Here is a 24,915-nt window from a genome sequence, read left to right on the forward strand (position 1 = left end):
TGCTATTCCTCATTTCTGTCTGAGACCTCACCAGAATGTCCTTTTCTCTCCATATTTTTATGAGTATTCTGGTCACAACAAATTAAATAAACTCTTAAGAAGATTCAGACTTTCTCTACAGCTCTCCTCTTCCAAGTCCACACTAGAATTGCCCTTAAAGCTCTATTCACAGCAGTACAGTTTTTTTGCTAGTCTGATCCTTCGAATTCTTCAAGCCTCTACCTTTATGCAGTTCCAAAGTCACTTCCACATATTCAGGTATTTATTATAGCAACAGCTCCACTTATTGGTACCAGTTTTCTCTCTTGATTTGTTTTCTGCTGCTAGAATACCATGGACTTGGTAATTTATTAAGAACAGAAATTTATTTGGCACACAGTTCTGGAACTGAGAAGTCCAAGAGCTTGGAGCTGGCATCTGATAAGGGTTATCCTAGGTGAAAGGACACCACATGACAAGCAAGCGCATGAGACAGAGACAAAAAGGGGACGAAACTCTTGTGACAATTAACCCATTATTGTTATTAATGCAATAACAGCATTAATCCATTCACGAAGGCAAAACTTTCATGATCTAATCATCTCTTAAAGTTTCTACTTCTTAATACCATTACAATGGCAATTGCATTTCAAGATGAGTTTTGGTGGGGATTTCAAACCATAGTAATGCTGTGTCTTCTTTGCCAAGGATAATTTTAGTGAGAATTTTGGCTGTTATCAACAAAAGTACTTGAGAATTAAATGTATTGAATATATTGGCAGAGAAAGACTTTTCAACTGAAAAATGAATAAGTCTAATCTAGCCTCAAGGTGTTGCCAAAATCTTCTAGCCTTATCTATGTAGAGAGCTGGCAGGTATAAATCCAAGGAAGGTTGTTGAATATGATTCTAATCCTGCCAATTTATTAATTCATGGTTTGGCTAGGATGCAGGAACCTGAACATATTTCTTCTTCTGAAGCTTTCATACAAAGACAAAATAATAGTTTAGGAGGTTGCTTAGAAAACACTTTAGTGAGAGGATCAGGAGGAAGGAAAGAGAGACACCATAATATGTCAGTATTTTTCATGTAGAAATTCAATATATAAGATATTGCTGTTAGAAAATTTATAACCAAAACAATTATTTAATACAATAGTTATGAAATTTTATTTTGTGGGACTATGTGTACATTTGTCCCTGTCAGCTTCTGCCCCAGTGTCACATTTTAAAGAAATATATCCATTCTTTGTGTCAAGAAACTCAGTTTGAATAATATACATGATTACAAATGTTCAATTTTATATTTTTGTCTCACATTTCAAACTGACTTTAAAAATGGATTTAAAAAAAATTGTATTACTTTTTGCATCATATGAGTGTTTTTGGTCACCTATTTAGATGTCAATGCTGATGATACTCCACACATCAAGCGAGAAAGAATGTTCATTACTCACATAGAGACTCCCAGGAAGAGCAGAATGGCCCCAGACAGATTCAGGCTGGTTTGGACAAAACAGAGGGAGTGGCCTGGGCCTTATGGTGACCAGGGGTTAGAGCTGGGAAGAGGTTCCCACTCATGTGGGCTGGAGATTTGAGAAGCTCAAGTTTCCCACAGGTGTCAAATAAGTAGATGTAGGATGCCCTTTCTTAATCAGACTGTACAGATGTGGGGCCAAAGAAAGGGAGGGTAAGGCTTAAAAAGAAGTCAGCAGCCAGCAACACAAATGAGGTCAGGCTCTTTATTACAATGGGAATATTCTAGTGATGAAATTTTTAATTACATTCAAATAAATACAAAATGCCTACATTAAGGGCATGCTACATACACATTAAAAATCTGTGTGCTGCTGCACAAAGTACAAGTAAGAAGAGATCAAGTTTCTATCCCTAAATTAATTTATATTCTTATTATGGGGAATGAAACAAAAGAATTAAAAATAATGTCATTGACATAGTAGTATAAATGTCTAGTAATGGGCAAGGTTGCTGTTTCTCAGGTACTCTTGTGTACCTGAGCTTTATAATTTATTACATGAATTGGTAGAATATAATACCAATTCATTTTCATTCTTTTTTAAAAAATCAGCAGTTAATGCTTGCCTGTTTATTCCTGCCAAATATTATCAGCGGCCCTGTGCCATTGTTATTTACGTGGATGTTGTATGATATTTTTGAAGGAATTATAGTTTTAAAAATATTGAGTCTTTCTATCTATAACATGGCATCTATCCATATAGTTAGCTTTTTGTAACCCTGATTAAAAATTTATAGTGTTCTTCGCACATATTTTCATTCTATTTGTTTCTAAACTTTTATAGGTTGTGTGTGTATGCATGTGTGTGTGTGTGTGCATGCTGTCATAAATGAGATATGTTCCATTAGATTTTCAAACTAGTTATTGTAGGTATTAAAGGAAGATATTGATGTTTCATATATTTTTTGACTGACCTGATCAACTTTCCAAACTTAATTACTAGTTCTCTTGTATTTTTCAAATATACATTGATATCATTGTCAAATAAAATTAATCACTCCAATTCTAATACTTTATGTATTGGCATAGACTTAAAAAGCAGCATGCAACAAGTATACTCTTAAACATACCAGGAGCATTATCTGAAAAGAGGATTTTAAAAAATTTTGTAAAGAAAGTATTCTTCTATTTTTGTTTTATTATATTATGTAATTAAGTTTTGTTTTTATTAGTAACTTGTACAGTTATAGAGTAGCAAGTCATAATAAAGTTAATCTAACCTTTTTACTCCATTTTTAGGTATAGAGAACCGAACTTCAGAAAAATTAAATGATGTACTAAGTGTTGCATAGCTAATTAGTTTTAAATACCAGATTTTTTGGTTTCTGATTTGGTGTCTGTGTACTTTACCATTTACCATTTTTCTGGTTCATGGCAATCATTTTTATTCACTCCTGTCAAAGTCACTTGGCTAAACATGCACACCAAGAAATCATGGGAATAAACACCCTCAATTAATATTATATAAACCATATTTACGTTTTAATATGGCTTGTTTTTCAGTCTTTAGTTTATTATGACAAGCTACATTGTTGTAGCTTCTCATGAAAACTATATTTATATATTGGGAAAGGGTTTTCATGTAGTATAATTTAATTTGTTAGTGTTATGTAACCTAGAGCAAGCTTTCAAACTTTTTAGCTATATAAATACAATCAATAAATTTGAGCTGCTCTGGAAAAAAGTAGGAGAGGATTTCCACAGATACCCACCACAATCAGTTCTTAGAACCACAATTTGAAAACCACTCCCCTGGGATATTTATAAATCAATTTGCCCAGTGCAGATCTACCTTCTTGGAATAGTGCCATGTCATTGCAACATGAGTAGCCTGTTTTTATTTACAGAAGTTTACTATATTTAAATAGAAATCATTTTTCATTTTTTTCTTAGTGTTAATATTTTTAATACTGAAACAATTTCCAATAGGGCACTTCATTCATGTATTAATCACTCTTTTAACAGGTATTTATCAAATTTCTATATTGTAGAATGTACTGTGCAAACTCATTTATGGAATTAACCCCCACCCCCTGCCCAAAAAAAAAAAGAAATTTAGAGGCCAGTAGTGAATATTGACTAACTATACAAAGAGCTACACTCTAAGGCCAGAAACAACAAAAAGACCCAAATGTGGCAAATATAGGATACTGTAGAATCTTAGAGAAGAGTGTAATGTGCTGTGGTACATACTGAGATACTTGCTTCACAGCCAAGAAAGACATCTGAGCCTCCGTTCAGGAATTGCCATGGACAGGAATTATTGCACCCTCTTTCTAGGGGCAGCATGAATCCAATGAACAGTCATTGCAAAACTAGAAATGTCTAAGTTCATTTCTTCAGGGGACAAATATGAAGGGTTATCTACAGACTGGTACATTGGATGACCTAAACTGGTATTGTATTTGCATCAAACTTTCATCTCTTCTTCTGTCCAGTCCCTCTTCCCTCACTCCATTGCAAGTGCTCTCTCAGTGGCACTTCAAATAAACCTTCTGCATACAAGCAAATCTCCCTCTCATACCTGTTTCCTTGAGAACCCAACTTAGAAAATAGATTGGAAATATTTGCATGGAACTGATAGCATCTTAATGGAAATTTGAAAACTAGCAGGCTTAGGATATATAAAGCTATGGAAGGAGGATATTTCAGGTGGTAGAGTGCTGTAGCTGACATATCTATTAGAATAAATCATTTGTACAGTGACAAAAGTTGATTACCAGAGTGCAGAGAACACATAAAATTGTTTTGACTGGAAAGTGATTTAGGAAAAAAATTATTTTATGGGTAAATGTAAGACAATAAATAATTTTTGGATAAAATCAGACCTGAATTTTAGAAAGAACACCTTTACCTCTTTTATTTAATTTTTTTAAAAGCTAAGAAAAATCTTAGATTCAAAATTGTGTGATTGCACATAAAATCACTGGACATTTTCTATGTATTCTGTATTAGTAAGTGAACTAAAATTTAATAGATCCTTAAATCAAATTCTTTTGCATTGTCTTAATTGACCAATTTCTGTTAAAATTTTTGTAATTATTTTTAATATGGAATGTGGGAAAATAGAAAATATCACTTTATGCAATATGTCAAATATTTAAGTACCAGTACATTTTCTTATATTGATATATGTTGAGCCCAACATATATCAATATGATATCTGGTAGAGTTATCTTGATATATGTTGATATCTCAAAAAGTATTTTTTGAAATGATAAAAATATTGAAATTATACCATTTCTTACATGGTAATTTATTCATTCAACAAATATTTATTGAATACTACCATATGTTGTACCACAAGATCAGAGAATAAGGAAGGAAAATAGAAATATCAAAAATAATTACAAGCATGATTTGTTCTACAAAAGGAGAAATACCAAGTATTCTAGAAATATGTCATCGGAGGGCCTACTTAGGCCTGAGAGTGATAGATAAGTGGAAACGTTTAGGTTGAGTATGCATTAGCCAAGAAAGGAAAATGAAGAGTATTCCAGGAAAGGGGAAGGAAGAATGTCTCATGCAAATGAAATAGAATGTTTCCAGGCTTGTAGGAAAGAGAGCTTAACACACTGAAGCATCTGAAATAATCCCAAGGCAGCCAGAACAGAGACAGAATAGAGACATGGCTTCTAATTAGCTAAAAGGGGGAAAGACCACCAAGGGTTTGATAAACGATGTTGAAATTTCCAAATTTTATTCAGGAAATAACGTGACACTGAAGGATTATTTTTTTATTTTATTTTTATTTTTATTTTTTTTTGAGATGGAGTCTCGCTGTGTCATCCAGCCTGGAGTACAGTGGTGTGATCTCAGCTCACTGCAACCTCTGCCTCCTGGGTTCAAGTGATTCTCCTGCTTCAGCCTCCTGAGTAGCTGGGATTACAGGCATGCACCACCACACCCGGCTAATTTTTGTATTTTTAGTAGAGACAGGGTTTCACCATGTTGGGCAGAGTGGTCTCGAACTCCTGACCTCAGGTGATCCATCTGTCTTGGCCTTCCAAAGTGCCAGAATTACAGGTGTGAGCCACCACACCCAGCCGACACTGAAGTATTTTAAACAGGGCGGTGATAAAATCAGATTATCCCATGCTTGCCAAGTAGAGAATTCTGCAACTGCCATTGAACCAGACTGACTGCATGACAGAACACCAATTAAGAGGCTAATCCTCTTACTTAGAGAGGACCTGGTTAAGGTGTGGGCCATGGGATGGATAGAAGTAGATATCCTTGAGGATATTTACAGGATTGAAATAAGATTTGGTGATTTAATAAGTGTGTGAGGAAGACAAAGATTAAAATAATGATTCCTAGGTTAATGGTTGGGACAAAATGAACTCTAATAAGTTGTCTTGTTTGGTTTTGTGGCCTTTTAAAAAGTCTGCATACTTAGAGAAATGGAGACATTACTTTTTGTGTAAAGCACTATGTATCATTTAGAATTTACAAATCTGAAGGAAAGAGAGAGAATTTAGGAAAACATAATCTGGCTTACCACAAACAGTATTGTCTTGAAATATAAGGTAGCCTTTTTACAAAAATGTGTGCAAATAAACTTTTTGTCATAGGGGATTTAAAAACTGCCATCCATGCTCTTGGAATAGGCCTCTTGTCAATTCACCAAGATACACTCCAGCTTCAGGTCATTTTAATCATAAAGTAGGTAAACTGGAATTGATTTAATTTAATTCAGTTCAGCATGCCCTTCTGAGCAATTCTCTATGATATAATATCTTATATTGAACACACAGTTTACATAGTCCAAAGGAAAAAATATGAGACACAAGATGAAGGTTTCAGTTTGGGCTCCTCCGTTAACTGGTTGACTTAGGGCCTAAGGATCCCCTAAGATGGAGACAGCATGATCACAATGCTTGTAACTTCCTGTTTACTTCTCAGCTGGCTGTGAGTCTCTATTATGAATGATTATTTGAGTGTATATGTATATAGGCAAATATATGTATATATACACACACATAATGTTACATGGCAACTCAAATTTTCCTAGATATTTCACACAAACTAGATTCTTTGTATTTGTCTTTTTTTTTCTTTTTTTTTTTTGCATCTTGTATCTTAGTTTCTATTTACCCATAAAAATATTTATTTGTTGGGTAGAAAATGTGGTATTTTTCTGGTTAGGGGTTTTTCTCTCTGAACCTGATGCTGATGAAACATGAAGCCATCAGGGCTCCCTGCTGAGTCTGGCACCTCCCAGAGTATTCACTGCCTTGCTGGGCCCATGCTTATATTAACAGATTATCCTTGGTTACCACACACATCTGCAGGTTACAAGGAACCTAGAAATATGTATAAGGAAATTAGGCGAGTGTGATAAATATTTGATGTCCCACATGATCCTCTAAAAGTATTTCTTAAGTTCCTTTGCCATTTCAAGCATTAGGAAAAGATCCTTCATCATAAACAGAATGACATAAAGTCTTGGTAATTTTTTTTTTTTACTTTTTCCCCAATTTTTCCTAGCCATAGGTGAATAATACATTTTGCCTTTTAGAAACTCATTGTCCAGTGATAAATTATTCTCAACCTCTGATTCTCCTCTTTTAATTTTTCTACTCTTTGCTCTCTATATTTGATGTCCACTGGTATTTCTATATCAAGTGGATGGATGAAATTAAAACAAATTTTATTTCATATTTTTAAAAAGGTTTACTCTGGCAGCAATGTTTACTGCCAATTTAAAGGACGTTCAGAAATTATCTGTATGTGTTATTCATACTACCAATGTCCTATTAGTTTATATTGTTGAAAAACTGCTGCATCACCAAGAGATAAAAAATAACAACCATGCATGCACAAAAATAATGACCATTCATTACCCCTTGGCCAGCACACATTTTCACCAAGGCTCTGTTTTTAAGGTTAATTTGAGCATAGATGGAAAAAAGCTTTAAAGCGCTGGAATTTTCTAAGGCAATCAAAAATCAGAGAGGTTAAGTCTGGGTGACATAACAATAGGTTTTAGTTAAAGGGTTTATTTGCTTGAAATACTGACCTCTCAATCATCCCTGACATCTTCATGAGGGAAGGTTTCACTGATTTTACATGCCAACAGCTCATTGGGAATATAGCATAAGGAAAATAAATTACAAAGTCAATAAGTTGAGCAAGGTAAGTAAACGCTGCAGCAAACTAAATGCAAGTCCCCCAATTTATTGTTTTCTGTACATTGTTCAAGTAAACTAAGTCATTCATTGGAAGATAAAGTAAAGGATAAAGGCATGACCTGGAGTGGCCATGTGGGTATTGATTGAGAATAATAACACAACACCAGATTAGTCTGGTGCTCAAATGTGTAAACATTTTAGGGATATAGTAGTTTTATGTAGCAATTATATTGATATATGATATCTTTTTCCTAGAAATAAGCTACTAAAACATAAATTTAAGATTCTGATATAATTAGAAGATATTAATCAGGTAGACATGTGATTATGGACAAGAAAAACTTTTATAAAAATATTCTGAATACAAGTTTTTGAACTTATTTGTAGTAATATAAGCTATATTTGTCAATCAAATTCCTACAGTATTTGTCATTTGGAGATACTAATGATAATAAGATACACTGCACTTACTTAAGTCTTTAAAATATAATTGGATGTTTTGAGATATTAATAGTGAGCGCAGACTGGAATAGATTGGCAAGAATCAGATATATTGCCCTTATCAAAAATACAGGCAGGCAAAGGGCACAAAGGAGAAAAAGGAGGAGACATTCTGCATGGCTCCCCAGGTTCTTTCTTCCCACACTGGAAATGCTGATTCTGTCTCCAAGGAGGGTTCATAGGTTTACTTCTCACCACAGGGAGGATTTACATTATGAAACATTTCCATTTTTACCCAAGAAAATGTAAAGCTTCAGGACATTTTCTGAGGAGCCACAAACCATTAATCCATAGATCCTGGGTTTATTTACTACAGTATTTCTTTAGCCTGGGATATCCTGCTAAGGGCTTTGTATAGATAAGAAATCTCCCACCTGGTAAATATTACCAGTCTGTTTACATGGAGTTCCAATTGGCAGGGAAATTACACCAACTTTCACCCTCAGTTGCTACCCTATACACACACCAGTGGAAGGAGTGAATACATCCTAGACCAGCTGCTTAACTTTTTTCTCCCCAAGTGCTAATCAATGAAATGTAACTGAGTTGACATTTGCAAAAATATTTTCCAAAGCCATCTAAATATTTAAGCATACAATAATTTTAGGCAAACCCACTGAATTTTAATTAACAAAGCAAGATTATGCCAACGATTTCTAAGAGATCTAAAAATCCTTCAAAAATAAAGAATTAAGTAACAGTAGAAGTAATGATGATAATAATAATAGTATTTAAGCTCTTCCCACATGTCAAGAACTTTTCAATATTCTGTACATGTATTGTAAGAATCAGAATAATCTTCTGGGGTAGGCACTATTATTTTCCCATTTAACAGATCTAGTGTTTGAGGCGTAAATGAAATGGCTTAGCCTGGTTTACACCGCTAGTAGATTTTGAAGCCATTGGTGAAACCCAGGAAGTGTGACCTATGTTCTTCACTGCTAAATCATATATGAGAATCCACTAGGATTTTTATTAATAAAACTAGATAATAGAAACTGGCTGATTAGGGAATAATAGTAAAGAATTAATTTTGTTGATTGTTACTGTTATAAAAATACAATGGATTAAATATTAAAATTAGTGATTCAGGTAGGAAAACATCAATCAAAAATAGTTTATTGAACTCATCATGAACTTTGCATCAGGTGATTGGGCTACAAGGCACAGATGAAGTAGAAGGAAAAGCAAATAGCATAATATTAATACCAGCCAGAAAAGACTGGAAACGGAGTTGCAGGTTATGTCAAGTGAGATATATTTAAATATCAACATCTTAGAGGTGATAATTAAAACAATTTCAAAACTGAGATCATTCGTTTTCTAAATAAATGTCATTACCAGGCCAAAATTTTAAGTTAGATATATTTTAGCATTGAAGTGACTCGGAGTGTGATTTTCATTTGTAAAATCCTAAATAATATGAAGGCTGATAAACTAAACTGAGAAAAGAATGATAAACAAGAAAGAGAGAAGTATGACCTACATTGCCATCTGTTGGATAAATGAACATCTGTCATGTTGAATGAAAGATGAAGCTTGGAATTCCCAGTGATTCTCAACAGCCAGCACTACCCGTTAAGAGCAAAAACAGATTTCAAGCCTAATTTAACTTTCTTTTATTTTTGATTTGGAAAATATATTTAAAGAAGGGGCAAAAAAATCAGCCCCTAATAATCTAGAAACCATGGATTTTAAGATCCCCAGGTATAATTTTAGATCAAAATTGAATGGAATTGTGCTAGAACAAAGAAGATTGTTGAAATCTATCTTAAATAGATTTTATGCACTCCAGAAGCATCTTGTTTTCTAACTAATGGATCCATTCAAGTCACAAGGTATGGTGGCAAAAACTTGAGCCTGGAACTTAGTCTGAGCTCTAACATGGTTTCATTTTGAGCAGTCACTTGACTTTTGGGGTCTAAATTTCTGTTTTTATGAAAAATAGATGAGATTGGATTAAGGAATTTCCAAGTTAGGTTCAACTGTACTCCTGTTTATGCTGTGTACCTATTTTAAAAAGTAGTCTGTTAAAAATTGCTTACTTTATATATTATTTTATAGATAGAAGTAGAGTTCCTAGAAGTTCCTTTTATGTTTGTTTATTTGTTTTTTTTACTTCTCAAATTTTACATCAGTATCTGTACTCTCCTTTAGGGTGGAGTTAATGGGTTGACTGGAGAGCTAGAATTTGGAGAAAATGGAGGCAATCCCAATGTCCACTTTGAAATCCTTGGAACCAACTATGGAGAAGAGCTTGGCAGAGGTGTTCGCAAAGTAAGGCAAGACACACTGATTAATACGCTTTTTCCTATACTATGATTTTGCTTGATTGTTTTCCATGCAGTATGATCGCAGTACCCATTAAAGTCAATATTGTAGTTTGAAAGAGAAAGCAGGGGGTGGGGGGAAATTAGGCATTGAAATGACTTTAAATATTTACCAGAAGTATTAAGCAAGAAATTCTATTTCTGACTTAGAATAATGTAAAGGAAAAAAGTAATCTGAATCTTGCCTAGGGAAATAGCATCATCTTTCATTTGTTACAATAATAGTTTTTATAAAATAGTAAATTTAATATTTATACACTTTGTAGCTGTTTGGTTTTTAACTTGTAACATGTACAAAATCAGAATAAGAGCTTAGATAAATTTCATATAGTAAGACAGAAAGTCTACTGCAAGATGTGACGTTACAGTATTTTACCTTCTGTATGTGTCATGTAATATGTAGAAAATAGTTTGCAGAAAATGAACTCTTGTGGTATACTACTGATCACATGTAAGAAGAAGCTGAGTGCCAATAATGATGTTTCATGAAATACTGGGACAATAACTTTCTCAAGGAGAAATACAAACACCCTTATATAAATGATGTTTCTATGATTTGGGTTTGCTATATATATATATATATATAGCAAATATATATATAGCAAATCCAAATTTTATACATATATATACATATATACACACACACATACACACATATATATATTTGGTAGGGAAATAAATCATATATATATCATATAAATATATCAAATCATATATATATATATACACACACGCATATATATATGATTTGGATTTGCTATCTATCTATCTATGTATCTATCTGTCTATCTATCTATCTATATTTGGTAGGGAAAAGCCTAACATAATTGAGTGTGTACGCAGAGCTGGCAACTGTAAATTTCTGACTGTCTAAAGTTGACGACATTGAGAGTAAGAGGTTCTTCAGTAGGTATTTTTGGTGCTGAGATGTAAGATGCAAAACAACCTAGACAAAATGAAGTGAGGAGTTATTAGCAATACAAATTTCTCAATAAATTCATGCTAATGTGGATGAAACTATCTTGATGCATTTAAAATTTTTGTTTTATAGTGAATAATATGAAACATGTAGAAAACTGCATAAAACACAAAGTTTAGTGAATTATTTTAAAGGAAAGAACCGCTACTGGGGTCAAGAAATAGAAAATAGCCAGGATTCTCAACACTCCCATATGCTTCTCTCTGATTACAGTTGGACCATCCTTGTCAATAGTGTAATATTTAGACTGATTTTTATGACGTTAATTTATTTGCATTTAAAATATATTTTTATCACCTGTGTTTACATCCTTATATAATTGTTTTGTCAATGTTTCAACTTATGAATGGTCTCAAGAATGCATATATCCTTTTCTTCTTGCTTCTTGTGTTCAACAGTGTGTTTATGTTATTGATCCTTGTTGTTACATGGAGTGGCAGTTTATTCATTTATATTGCTGTATTGTTTTCTATTGTATGGATTTGTCCCACACCACTACAGTCTGTTACCATTTTTAGACTGCTATAAGCTGCTGTTACAAAAATTCTTGGATATACATCTTGGATACTTTTATGCTTGTAGGTGTATTTCTGTAGGTTTTGTATCCAGAAGTAGAACTGCTGCAATATATAAGAAACCGTATCTTGAACTTTACCAGATAACATCAAACCCATTTTCATAGTAATTTACTAATTTACATACCACCAGCAGTGCAGGCATTGCCCCACATTCTAATCAAGTCTTGAATTTGTAAGACTTAAAATTTTATTAACTTATTGGGTGTATATAATGATATATCCTCATGATTTCAATTTACATTTCCCTGATTATGAAACAGTCTGCATCTTTTCCTACATATTTAGGCTCTTCAGGTATTTCTGAGTTAATTGCTCATTACTATTTTTTCGGAGAAGTGTGTCTTTTGCTTTTTATAATTGATTTTAGAAGTTATGTATATATTCTGAATTTTAGTGTTTTATCATTTAATTTTTGCCAGTTTTGTTTTCCTCTCTGTGGATTTTATTTCAATGCCATTTATAGTATCTTTAAATTTAGAAGAACTGTGAATTTTCATCCTTATTATTATTGCTGTTCAGTATTATCTAAAAAATTACTCCCTATTCCCCAGAGTCATGAATATATTGTTCTCAATTATGTTCCAAGGGTTTTATAGTTCTGCCTTCCAAATTAAGGTCTTTTATCTATCTAGAAGTTTTTTTTTTACATACGGGGTAAGAAAAAGGTAAAATTTTACTCTTCAATACTCTTCATTTGTTTTATTGAGATATAATTTAAGTGCACAATGACTTAGAGTAGTCGCATTCACCAATTTAACCACTAACCAGGTCAAGTTATAGAATGTTTCTGTCACTCAGAAAGTGCCATTATTCCTGTTTTTATTATTAGAAGCACAGACAGTTTGCTTGGTCTGAAAGTTTATGTAAATGGATAATGTAGTGTTTACACATTTGTGTCTTTTTTCTCTCAACATTTAAGGTACATTCTTATTTTCATGTGTCAATAATTTTGCTTGTTTAATTTATATTGCTGAGTGGTATTATAGTCTATAAATATAATATGGTATCTTCTAAATGTCATTTTCTGTTTGCTGCTGTATATACAAATAATATTGATATTTTATATTGATTTTATATCCAGCACTCTTGCTCAGACTTTTAATTCTGATAATTTAACTGTAGATTCTTGTGAATTTTCTGCAAATTGTGTTGTCATTTGCAATTAATAAGAGTTTTTGTCTCTTCTTTTGTTATTTTACACCTTCTAGGGATGATGTTGAATGGAAATAACAGTAGTAGGCATTTTTGGATCATTATCAATCTAGGAGAAAAAACATTCAACATTATACCACTATACTACTATATATTTATAATTAACTTAGATCAGATTAAGGAAACTCCATACGTTCCTGGGGAATGCATAATTTTATATAAAATTGTTTATACATATGTAAAATTATAATTATGCTTATGTTTACATAAAATTATTTGATTTGCTACCACCTTGCATAAGGGTTTTATATTGATACTTATGACTGAGGTTGCCTAAAGCTGTCCTTTCTATTGGATTTTGATATTAAGGTATGCTGGCCTAACTTAAATGAGTTAGTAAGGCAAAGCATTCAGAACCATGTCTAGTACATCACAAGAAGTTGTGGTTAATTTTCATTAATAACTGAAATTTCAGTAGAGGTGTAATGCCATATGTTTAAATAGCAACAGTGGAAAAGTAAAAAAAAAAAAGTGAATATGTTTGGGTAGTAATTAAATGACTTTGTGAAGTTGTTGGGAGAGATTTTTTACAATGTAAGATATTTGAGTATATTTGAATGCTCTCAGACCAAGCCAGTAGTGAAGAAGAAAATGAAGATAGAAGAAAGAAAGGTGATCATTGATAGAGACACAGTAGGGGAAAAGAGAGGATTGGATCAAGAATTAGATGGAGTATTTAACCATAGGCACCGGGGAACATCATTTTCCAGGGTGATGAGGGGTAGGGGTAAGAAAAGAATGCTGTGTTTGCAAGCAAGTCTTTATGTTTGATGTTAGGAAGTTAAGAAAATTATTAAGAAATAGTCTTTGCTTGGAGAAATAGGAGGCAAGATTATCTTCTAATTGGGAAAATGTAGCAGAAGGCATTGGCAACAATGAGACTAGAGGTTTAACGACAGTGGAGAAGTTTCGAAATAGCTGCTGTGGCAAACAGGAGAGGTGACTAGGGAATATTGAAGAAATGCCAGGGAGGGCTATTGGCTCACATGAGGCTAGAGATCAAGCAATCACTGTAGTACTAATCTACACAGTTGTGGGTGTTTGTCCAGCAGCATTGAGCAGACTGAATAAATTTAAATTAATGTAGGCTTGAAGCTTCATCGGGTTATTTTTGTTTTGTATTGTGTTGCTTTGTGTTTGATAGCAGTACAACAAGGCAGTATGGTTAAGAACATTGGCAAGGCAATGGTTGAAGTGACAAAGCTTAAAATCTAAACTGAACACGAATGGCAATGAAGAAAGGAAGAGTCTCTATAACAGAGACAAAGTATGGCTCAAGAGGTTAGTGTGTCTTCAGCACATCTGAAGAGCTTGTATATTAGTATGGATTAAGTGAGAGAGCTTCAGAGCCAGAAATTATGTCTGGGGAGAGAGAGAACTGAATTCATTATCCTAAGGCTGGGTAGGTTCTAGGCACTCATCAAGGAATGTTTGTGAGGGTGGCAGAGGAGAGCTTCATTTAGCCTTCTAAAACCAGTGTCATTTAACAGAGTTCTGAGGTCAATATAGTTGTTTCAACCTGCTCTGAATTCAGAGTTTGTAATTGTTAAGTCTCTGCTATTAAAGTGATAGTGAATCATACACATTAGATTACATCTACTTTGTCCTTAAGTAATAACTCCTGTAATTATTTCATTTTTTATGTTCCTATGCCCCAACTCCCAAACTGTATTGAAATGTTCCTGTGAGCTGTCACTATAGAGGTATTGTGAAAGGCACTATAAATATTTATTCCATGGTACCTTGTATACCTTTGACACTTGAAAATTTTTTTGCATTATTTTACAAATTTAAGCATTCTTAATTTTGAAATTTTCATTTTTATAACTCAATTATTTTTCTACTAAGCTGCAATTTAATTACTAATTTTTTCAAAACTCCAGATCTAACACTCAAGTAATTTTAAAAGTATTATGGATTAATTCATAGCTTGCCAGCTCATTTTATAAGTGGGGCAGTTTCTTTGTATAGGTATTAACACATATAATAATGCTTTCAAAGATACTTATCAAAGGAAAATAACACCATGCAAACAATTGCAATATAGATTTACTAGATGTGTGTCCAAAATGAAGGTTCCACTCCCAGTTTCTCCATGTCTCAAAAGGAGTGAATGGTTTTTCAGTTGACAGACTGTCAAGTTGTCAGTGTTTATTCTGCTGCCAGTGGCTCAGTGTGTACAAAGCCTGCAGCCTTATCACCTCAAGCAGGGGTATTGTCAGGTCTCATAAACTAAACAGGGTTGTGTCTGCTCAGGATTTGAATGTGTGATGTACCAAGGATTCATAGTCCCAACTTTTGGACTAGTCTCTGCTCTCTTGGCATTGTATGAAAGATGGTTTCATTTTTTTGAATTTGGTGAGAATGTGGAAAGGATTATTTAATTCTCACTGATGTTCATCTAAATTAAGGACTTTCTTACTTTGATAATTTTTACATGTTCTTCTACTTTGTCATAAGGTGGTACTTATTTAGCAGATGGTATATCAACATGTTAGCACATTGTATATACCCTTGAAGATAAATTCAGGTAAAACTCAAAGTCAAATTTTGAAATCACTAAGGTTTTCTATACCTTTAAATTTTGCCCAAGAATGTGGTTATTTCTGTTTCTGTTAATCACTATATAGAATTTCTAAAAAAAAATTAATTGGAGCAAAAGTTATTATAAGAAGACATAAAAAGTAAAGATTAAAGTAAATAACTCTACATTTAAGGAATCAATGTATGTTTTTCATTAGAAGCGTTTTACATAATGTTGTTTGTTTATTTGTCTGATTTTTCTTTGTTAAGTTTGCCAGTGCTGCTCACATATTATTGTAGACTGAATTCCAGCATTAAAATTTAATGCTCTAGACTTAGTGTCTTTGAACTTTATCACAAACAGGGAATAAGGCTAGGAAAAGCTGATTAAAGCTGGTTTCACAACCAATCTTAATTGCATAGTAATGCTTAATATCTTCATAAAAGTGTTTTCTCATAAGTTGGTGAAATAAAATGGTACGTCAGAGATATTTTACCTCCTAGGTACAGTGGTTTCTCAGATATACTTAGAATCTTTATTCGGGCTCTCCAGCTTTAAATTCACAAAGTCTACACACTTTGTGTTCTTGGGCAAACCTAATGTACTGCTTCACAAAGGATATTATATAATCTATTAAATAATTAAATAATATATAATCTATTAAAAATACACCAATTTTTAATGGACTAAAATCTTTAGTTGCTTTGTACTTATAAGGAGGAGGGAACAGCTCTGCTTTCAAATAGCCAGTGATTAAATATTGTACTTGTATTCAGCATTTTATTTGTATTCTGATTCTGGAATATCTAAAATGACATTTATCTTTTGGTATTACCCTGTTTTGTTTTCTTAAAGCACTTTTTGCAAACTGATATTATATCAGTCTTTCTAATATAAAACCCAGTTGTAATTTGAGCCCATAATTGGAAAATCTGCCATAGTTAGTTACTGTCATAGTTCTAACAGTGAATTCATGTCTTGGAAGGTTTATATAATAGAGAGAATCTAGAAAATATTGTGATTTGACAATATAATTATACATATAACTCTTCTATGTGTATATGTAAATATAATTAACTTTTTTATAATTTGTCTTTCCCATTACAATGTTACTTCATGAGACAAGAACTATGTTTGTTTTCTGTTGTATTCCTAATGGATGGCATATAATAGATGCTTGTTAAGTATTTAATGAATGAACTAATGAATACATGTGCATACTGATGTAAGAATCCATAAGATTCTTCTCTGCATCTGTAAGTTTAGCAGCCTTGTTTTTCTTTTATTTACATGAAACATAATTATTTGCATTTAAATTAACTAGAATGTTAGTGGGTGTTACACTCTTTATCCTCAATTCCTATCAGAGTTGGGCACTTGATCACCAAAAGTATAAACAATAATTTTAATGGTTAAGCAAGATATATGTATAATTTGTTTCCAAGAATTTGTTGTGAATAGGGAAATAGTAGGTACTTAAATTGATTATTCCAAGCAAAATGGAAATACCCATAAAAGTACAAGTTTATTTGGACTATTAGTATTTGTACTTTTAAGATTATTTTCTCACAGCGAGACTAGATTTAATAGGCTGTAGTGGAAAAACGTGTCGCCTTTGCTGTTAGACATACCTGGGTTGAAATCCTGCCTCTGTCACTTACTGATTGTGTGATCTTTGGACTTCAAAGCAAATTGAGTTTCAAGTTCTGTAATATGTGAATGTAACACATGTAACATGTGAATAATAATACTTATCTCTCAGGATTTTTGTAAGGATTAATTGAAATTATGTTTGTAGGTTACACAATAAGGGAAAATTAAAATAATACCTGCTCAGAAATATACAGGAATTAACAGAATTCATTTTCAACCCAACACAAGAACTACAAAGTCTAGTTGCTGTTCTGACAAGAAGCTGCTATGTGAGGTGGTGAAAGTAATTTAATTTTAGATGTGGTTGACAGAACATTATACATGACAATCACAGTGATAGCATGAAACACTAACTTTTTTGTTTCATTTAATGTCCTTTATGACTCCAAAATTCTACAAGTCTGTTAATCAAGCCTTGGAAACTATAATATCTACAGTTGTATGGAAATCTAATAACAGAAAATCTGATGGTAAACATAGGCTGCATAAACCCAGTCTTTATAGTTTAAGCCCATAATTGGAAAATCTGCCATCTTCAATTACTGTCCTAGTTCTAGCAATGAATTGTGTCTTGGAAGGTTTATATAATACAGAGAATCTAGAAAATATTATGAAGTAGGGCCTGGCATGGTGGCTCACGCCTGTAATCCCAGCACTTTAGGAGGCCGAGGCAGGTGGATCACGAGGTCAGGAGATCGAGACCATCCTGGCTAACACAGTGAAACCTCATCTCTACTAAAAATACAAAAAATTAGCCAGGCGTGGTGGCAGGCACCTGTAGTCCCAGCTACTCAGGAGGCTGAGGCAGGAGAATGGCGTGAACCTGGGAGGCAGAGCTTGCAGTGAGCCAAGATCGGGCCACTGCACTCCAGCCTGGGCGACAGTGCGAGATTCCTTCTCAAAAAAAAAAAAGAAAAGAAAATATTATGAAGTAATAGTATGTTGTGAACACAATAGCTTTTATTTCTTTATCCCATTCTCCTTTATTTATAATATATAATCATAATACATTTAGCTCCATCAGCTTTTATTCTGATGTGTCTTCAAGAAAATAGCTTGTACCATAAAGTCATGAGATGGATATGCAGTCTAATACTTTCTAACATTACCATTGAGTTAGACTCTCAGAATTGTTGATCCCAGCAGTCTCTTGATGGGTAGGGGAACCATGCACTCTTGAAAAGTATATCCTGTGGACCAAATTGTTTCAGCTTCTTAGGGAGCCCATCTGATTTCACTGCAGAGTAGAGAAAATAACCCTTATCTGCTGATGTTTAGGGTTACTCTGAGTTTCTGGAAGGGTTAGCAGCTGGTTGGTTGAGATCACTTCTGGAGGAGATCTACCTCAGGTAAGCAGCATTCACTGCCTCTTGGAGAGAACGGGAGCTATCTCTTCTGGTGGTTGGGATGATGCCAACCTCTCCAGAGTGGAGCAAAGATGGCTGATGGGGTACAATTCTGTGTCCAAGTCTTGGTGAAAATGGGAACGACTTTTCTAGAAGGACTATAAAATCTGAACTGTTTGCTTGTTGTGATGGTTAATTTTATGTGTCACCTTGACTGGGCTAAGGGGTCCCAAGACAGCTGGTAAAACATTATTTCTGGATCTGTCTATAAGGTATTCCCAGAAGAGATTAGCATTTTAATTGGCGTACTGGGTAAAGATTACCTCACCCATATGGATAGGCATCATCCAATCTGTTGGGGAATTGAATAGAACAAAAAGGCAGAGAGAGGGTAAGTTTGCTCCCTGTTTAAGATGGGAAATTCATGTTCTCTTGCACTCAGACATGGGCACTCCTGGTTCTCAGGCCTTCAGACTCCAGCTGGGAATTGCACCATCAGCCCCCCAGTTCTCGGGCCTTACACTCAGACTGGGACTGACATATTGGCTCTCTTGTTTCTTAGGCCCTTGGGTTTAGACTGAAACTATACCACCCACTTTTCTGGTTCTCTGGTTTCCAGATAGCTAGTCTTGGGACTTCTTAGCCTCCATAATTACGTGAGCCAATCTCTCATATCAAATCTCTGTATATGGCATATATTTATATTTAAATATATATTTATATATACATATATTCCCCTGGAGAACCCTGACTAATACCTTGGCATGATATCTTACCATGTTTGAGGGAAGAGCTAATTATGAGGAATTTAGCTACTATTGGCATCCAGACTCTCAGAGAACATTCACAGACATGAATATGCTCATAAAGAGACCAAGAGAGTCTGTGGTGTCATCTGTAGTCCACATGCTTAGGATTGGTTGGGTTAGGAGTTCAAGAGGGTGTCTGATACAGAGGAGGCAAAGTTTAGTTTCCTTCCCACTCTACTAGAGAGTATCCACAGTGGGACACACTGGAATCTGTGTCACTCCAATATCTAACAGATACACACACAGACACACCTACACACACACACACACACACACCAGTGAAACTCCAGTCCAGCTCAAATTCAACAATATGATGTGGTGGTACTTAAAATCCACTGAACAACCTAATTCCTAGTTTCAGCCACTAGTGGTAACTAATGTCCAGGACCCAGTACTATGGTAATAGTGATTAAAAGAACTTATGTTAGGAATTCACAGAATTAAGAAGCATTTGCTCATACGGGTACCCCTTTAGCAAGATCTCATTGTCATGATTTAATTTTAAGTGGCAGATAGTGAAGGTTTATTTCACAGAAATTGCACAAGTGGGCAGACAGTGATAGGAGAGACTCAAAGAGTAAGCCATTCACCCATGTGTGTTGGAAGCCTACCACAGACAAATTTATTACATGATAACACTCATGGTATGATAGGTTCTGTTGAACCGCAATCCCAGGGGCTTTTCATTACACCTCAAATTTTCTGCTTTCTCTGCTCTCTAAATTTCTCTGTAGTCTGAGAGAAAGATATATACATATATCTTATTCTCTCATGCCTATCTGAATGCCTCAAGGGGATTACACATTCTCTTTTAGCAGTAACTAGGTTTTATATAATTTAAATTTGAATAGTTTTGATCATTAATTTCACAAAAAGTGCCAATAGAAGTTTCATAGTTCATTTATTTGGCAGGGGGGTGACTCTCATTCAAACTAATGAATATTATGTCCATGTGAGTAATGCATAATTAGAATTGTAATAATGGCTTTAGGTTACTGATGCTTGTATTGCCTCCTTTCTGTCTGTTTTTTCCAGTAATTTTATTTTCCTTCTTAACCAGGACACCTGACCCATTGGAGCTATTTAGACACCACTAAGACATTAGTCCTAATTAAGCTATTCTATAGTGACTGAAAATTGATTGATACTTGTTCCTTTGTTTTTGGTACAAACTATGGTATTAAGGAAAACTTTTTTGAAACTTTGGGTTGGCTGGGATGCATACTCTTTCCCATTTTAAGAATTCTGCTTTCAGTTTTCTGCATATGGCTAGCCAGTTTTCCCAAAGTCATTTATTAAATAGGTAATCCTTTCACCATTGCTTGTTTTTGTCAGATTTATCAAATATTAGATGATTGTAGTTGTGTGGCGCTATTTCTGAGGCCTCTGTTCTGTTCAATTGGTCTATATATCTGTTTTGGTAGCAGTACCATGCTGTTTTGGTTACTGTAGACTTGTAGTATAGTTTGAAGTCAGGTAGCACGATGCCTCCAGCTTTGTTCTTTTTGCTTAGGATTGTCTTGGCTATATGGGCTCTTTTTTGGTTCCATATGAAAATTAAAGTAGTTTTTGTTCTAATTCTGTGAAGAAAGCTAATGGTAGCTTGATGGGGATAGCAATTAATCTATAAATTATTTTGGGCAGCATGGCCAACTTCATGATATTGATTATTCCTACCCATGAGCATGGAATGTTTTTCCATTTGTTTGTGTCCTCTCTTATTTCCTTCAGCAGTGGTTTGTAGTTCTCCTTGAAGAGGTCCTTCACCTCCCTTGTAAGTTGTATTCCTAATATCCAGAGTCAAAAAGGAACTTAAACAAATTTACAAGAAAAAAAACAACCCCATCAAAAAGTGGGCAAAGGATATGAACAGACACTGCTCAAAAGAAGACATTTATGCAGCCAACAAACATGGAAAAAAGCTCATTATCACTGGTCATTAAAAAAAGCAAATCAAAACCACAACGAGATACCATCTCACACCAGTTAGAATGGTGATTATTAAAAAGTCAGGAAAACACGGATGCTGGAGGGGATACGGAGAAATAGGAATGTTTTTACACTGTTGGTGGGAGTGTAAATTAGTTCAACAATTTTGGAAGACAATGTGGTGATTCCTCAAGGATATAGAACCAGAAATACCATTTGACCCAGCAATCCCATTACTGGGTATATATACCCAAAGTATTGTAAATCATTCTACTATAAAGACACATGCACACATATTTTTATTGCAGCACTGTTCACAATAGCAAAGATTTGGAACCAACACAAATGTCCATCAATGATAGACTGGATAAAGAAAATGGGGCACATAAACACCATGCAATACTACGCAGCCATAAAAAAGGATGAGTTCATGTCCTTTGTAGGGACATGGATGAAGCTGGAAACCATCATTCTCAGCAAACTAACGCAGGAACAGAAAACCAAACACTGCATGTTCTCACTCATAAGTGGGAGTTGAACAATGAGAACACAAGGACACAGGGAGGGGAACATCACACACTGGGGCCTGTCAGAGGGTGGGGTGCTGTGTGGGGATAGCATTAGGAGAAATACCTAATGTAGATGACAGGTTGATGGGTGCAGCAAACCACCGTGGCATGTGTATACCTATGTAACAAACCTGCAAGTTCTGCACATGTATCCCAGAACTTAAAGCATAAAAAAAATAATAATTCTGCTATTGATTTGGGTACTGTTTACTCCAAGGTTTTCTTCTTGACAAAAAAAGTGGTATATTACAAAAAAACAAGTAACACATATTGTCGCCGTTGCAGAGAGCAAAACTTTTCTGCTGAAATCACTACGTATATTACGTGTATATATATATATATATAAAACATATATATATATATATATAGTCTATTAAAACGTGGTTGTGAGTGGATAGTCTGTTTCTTGTTATAGTCCTGGTTTTTGAGGGGAGGTTATTCAAATGTGCAGTATTTTTACTGGGACCTTAAACACATACCCCCTGTTAATGTAAAGATGTCCTTATTTACCTGATGGCAAATATTTCTGAAAATTGAGAATGTCCCCCTTTAGTCATGCCTTTCTTTCATAATATGTGCAACTCCATGACCTTTCATTCAAGAAACATTATTTCTAGCTATAGAAAATGAATGGAATAACATTTATTTTCTCCTTGTTAGTTGGATAGTTCTGTATTTAAATGTTTCATATTTAAAATTATCTGTGTATTGTTTATCAGAAGTGTGCAAGTAATTTAGACCTTGATGATGAGTAATATTTTGCCTGTGATTTGAAGTAGCTCCTCTCTAGCACTAGCACTCTGATTATTTCTCTCTAATATAATCTCACATGCACAAAAATTTTTGAAGCTCTATTTTTTTTAAATGGCAAAAAATTGACTTATTTCCAGATATAATCTATAATACTAGGTTATAAAATTCATTTTAAGCAGAACTTATGTTATTTTAAGCAAAACTGTATCATGTTGAATTAATTTGTAGCCATATTTGTAATTATTCCAATTTTTTAGACTTAAAGTTCAGGAGCACATGTGCAGGGTGTGCAGATTTGTTACATAGGTAAACATGTGTCATGAGGGTTTGTTGTACAGATTATTTCATCACTCAGGTATTGAGACTAGTATCCATTAGTTATTTTTCTTGATCTTCTTTTTCCTCCCACCCACCACCCTCCACCTCCAGGCTCCAGTATGTGTTGTTCCCCTCTATGAATACACGTGTTCTCATCATTCAGCTCCCACTTATAAATGAGAACATGCAGTATTTGGTTTTCTGTTCTTGGATTAGTTTGCTAAGGATAATGGCCTCCTTCCATGTCCTTGGAAAGGATATGATCTTGTTATTTTTTATGACTGCATAATATTCCATTGTGTATATGTACCACATGGGCATTGAGGTTGATTCCATGTCTTTGCTATTGTGAATAGTGCTGCAGTGAACATACATGTGCATGTCTTTAAAATAGAGCAATTTATGTTCCTTTGGGTATGTAACTAGTATTGGGATTGCTGGATTTAATGGTATTTCAGTCTTTAGGACTTTCAGGAATGGCCACACTGTCTTCCACAATCTGATCCCATTTGTCAATTTTTGCTTTTGTTGCAACTGCTTTTAGTCTTCATCATGAAATCTTTGCCCATGCCTATGTTCTGAATAGTATTGCCTAGCTTTTCTTCTAGGGTTTTTAGAGTTTGGGGTTTTACATTTAATTATTGAATCCATCTTGAGTTGATTTCTGTATATGGTATAAGGAAGGGATCCAGTTTCAATTTCTTGCATATGGCTAGCCAGTTATTTCAGCACCTTTTATTGAATAGGGAATCCTTCATTTTTTTTTTTTTTTTTGGTTAGGTTTGTCAAAGATCAGATCGTTGTAGGTATATGGTCTTATTTCTAGGTTCTCTATTCTGTTGCATTGGTCTATGTATCTGTTCTTGTACCAGTACCATGCTGTTTTTATTACTGTAGTCCTGTTGTATAGTTTGAAGTCAGGTAACATGATGCCCCCAGCTTTGTTCTTTTAGCTTAGGATTGCCTTGAACATTTGGGCTCTTCTTTGGTTCCATAAAAATGCTAAAATAGTTTTTCCTATTTCTCTGAAGAATGTCAATGGTAGTTTAATGGAAATAGCATTCAATCTGTAAATTACTTTGGGCAGTATGACCATTATAATGACATTCATTCTTTCTGTCCATGAGCATGGAATGTTTTTCCATTTATTTGTGTCATCTCTGATTTCCTTGAGCAGCATTTTGTAGCCCTCCTTGTAGAGATCTTTCACTTCCCTTGTTAGCTGTATTCCTAGGTATTTTATTCTTGTTGTGGCAATTGCAAATGGGAGTTCATTTGTGATTTGGCTCTTGGCTTGACTGTTGGTATATAGGAAATATTCCAATTTTAGATTAGAATAAAAAATTCTACAGAAACTTTATAGTGTGGCAATTTTACGTATAATAATAAAACTCAGGCCAGACAAGGTGGCTTATGCCTGTAATCCCAGCACTTTGGGAGGCTGAGGTGGGCAGATCACGAGGTCAGGAGATCGAGACCATCCTGGCTAACATGGTGAAACCCTGTCTCTACTAAAAATACAAAAAAAAAAAATTAGCTGGGCGTGGTGGCAGGTGCCTGTAGTCCCAGCTACTAGGGTGGCTGAGGCAGGAGAATGGCGTGAACCTGGGAGGTGGAGCTTGCAGTGAGCTGAGATAGCGCCACTGCACTCCAACCTGAGCGACACGGTGAGACTCCGTCTAAACAAAACAAAACAAAACAAAACAAAACAAAAAACTCAGTTCTTACCATAACCAAAATTATTTTTAATTTATGAAATGTGTCT

General features: G+C 34.3%; 1 protein-coding gene across 2 annotated transcripts in view; it reads left to right on the forward strand.

Moving 5' to 3' along the window:
• Window positions 1-24,915, forward strand: part of GRID2 (glutamate ionotropic receptor delta type subunit 2) — a 1,522,941-nt gene that overhangs the window by 925,079 nt on the left and 572,947 nt on the right. For both annotated transcript variants that reach the window (XM_063663917.1, XM_063663916.1), the window contains exon 8: window positions 10,308-10,427. In XM_063663917.1, the coding sequence (XP_063519987.1) occupies window positions 10,308-10,427 (120 nt within the window). The remainder of the gene's footprint in view (window positions 1-10,307; window positions 10,428-24,915) is intronic.

This window comes from Pongo pygmaeus, chromosome 3 (assembly GCF_028885625.2).
Source record: "Pongo pygmaeus isolate AG05252 chromosome 3, NHGRI_mPonPyg2-v2.0_pri, whole genome shotgun sequence".
NCBI lineage: Eukaryota > Metazoa > Chordata > Mammalia > Primates > Hominidae > Pongo > Pongo pygmaeus.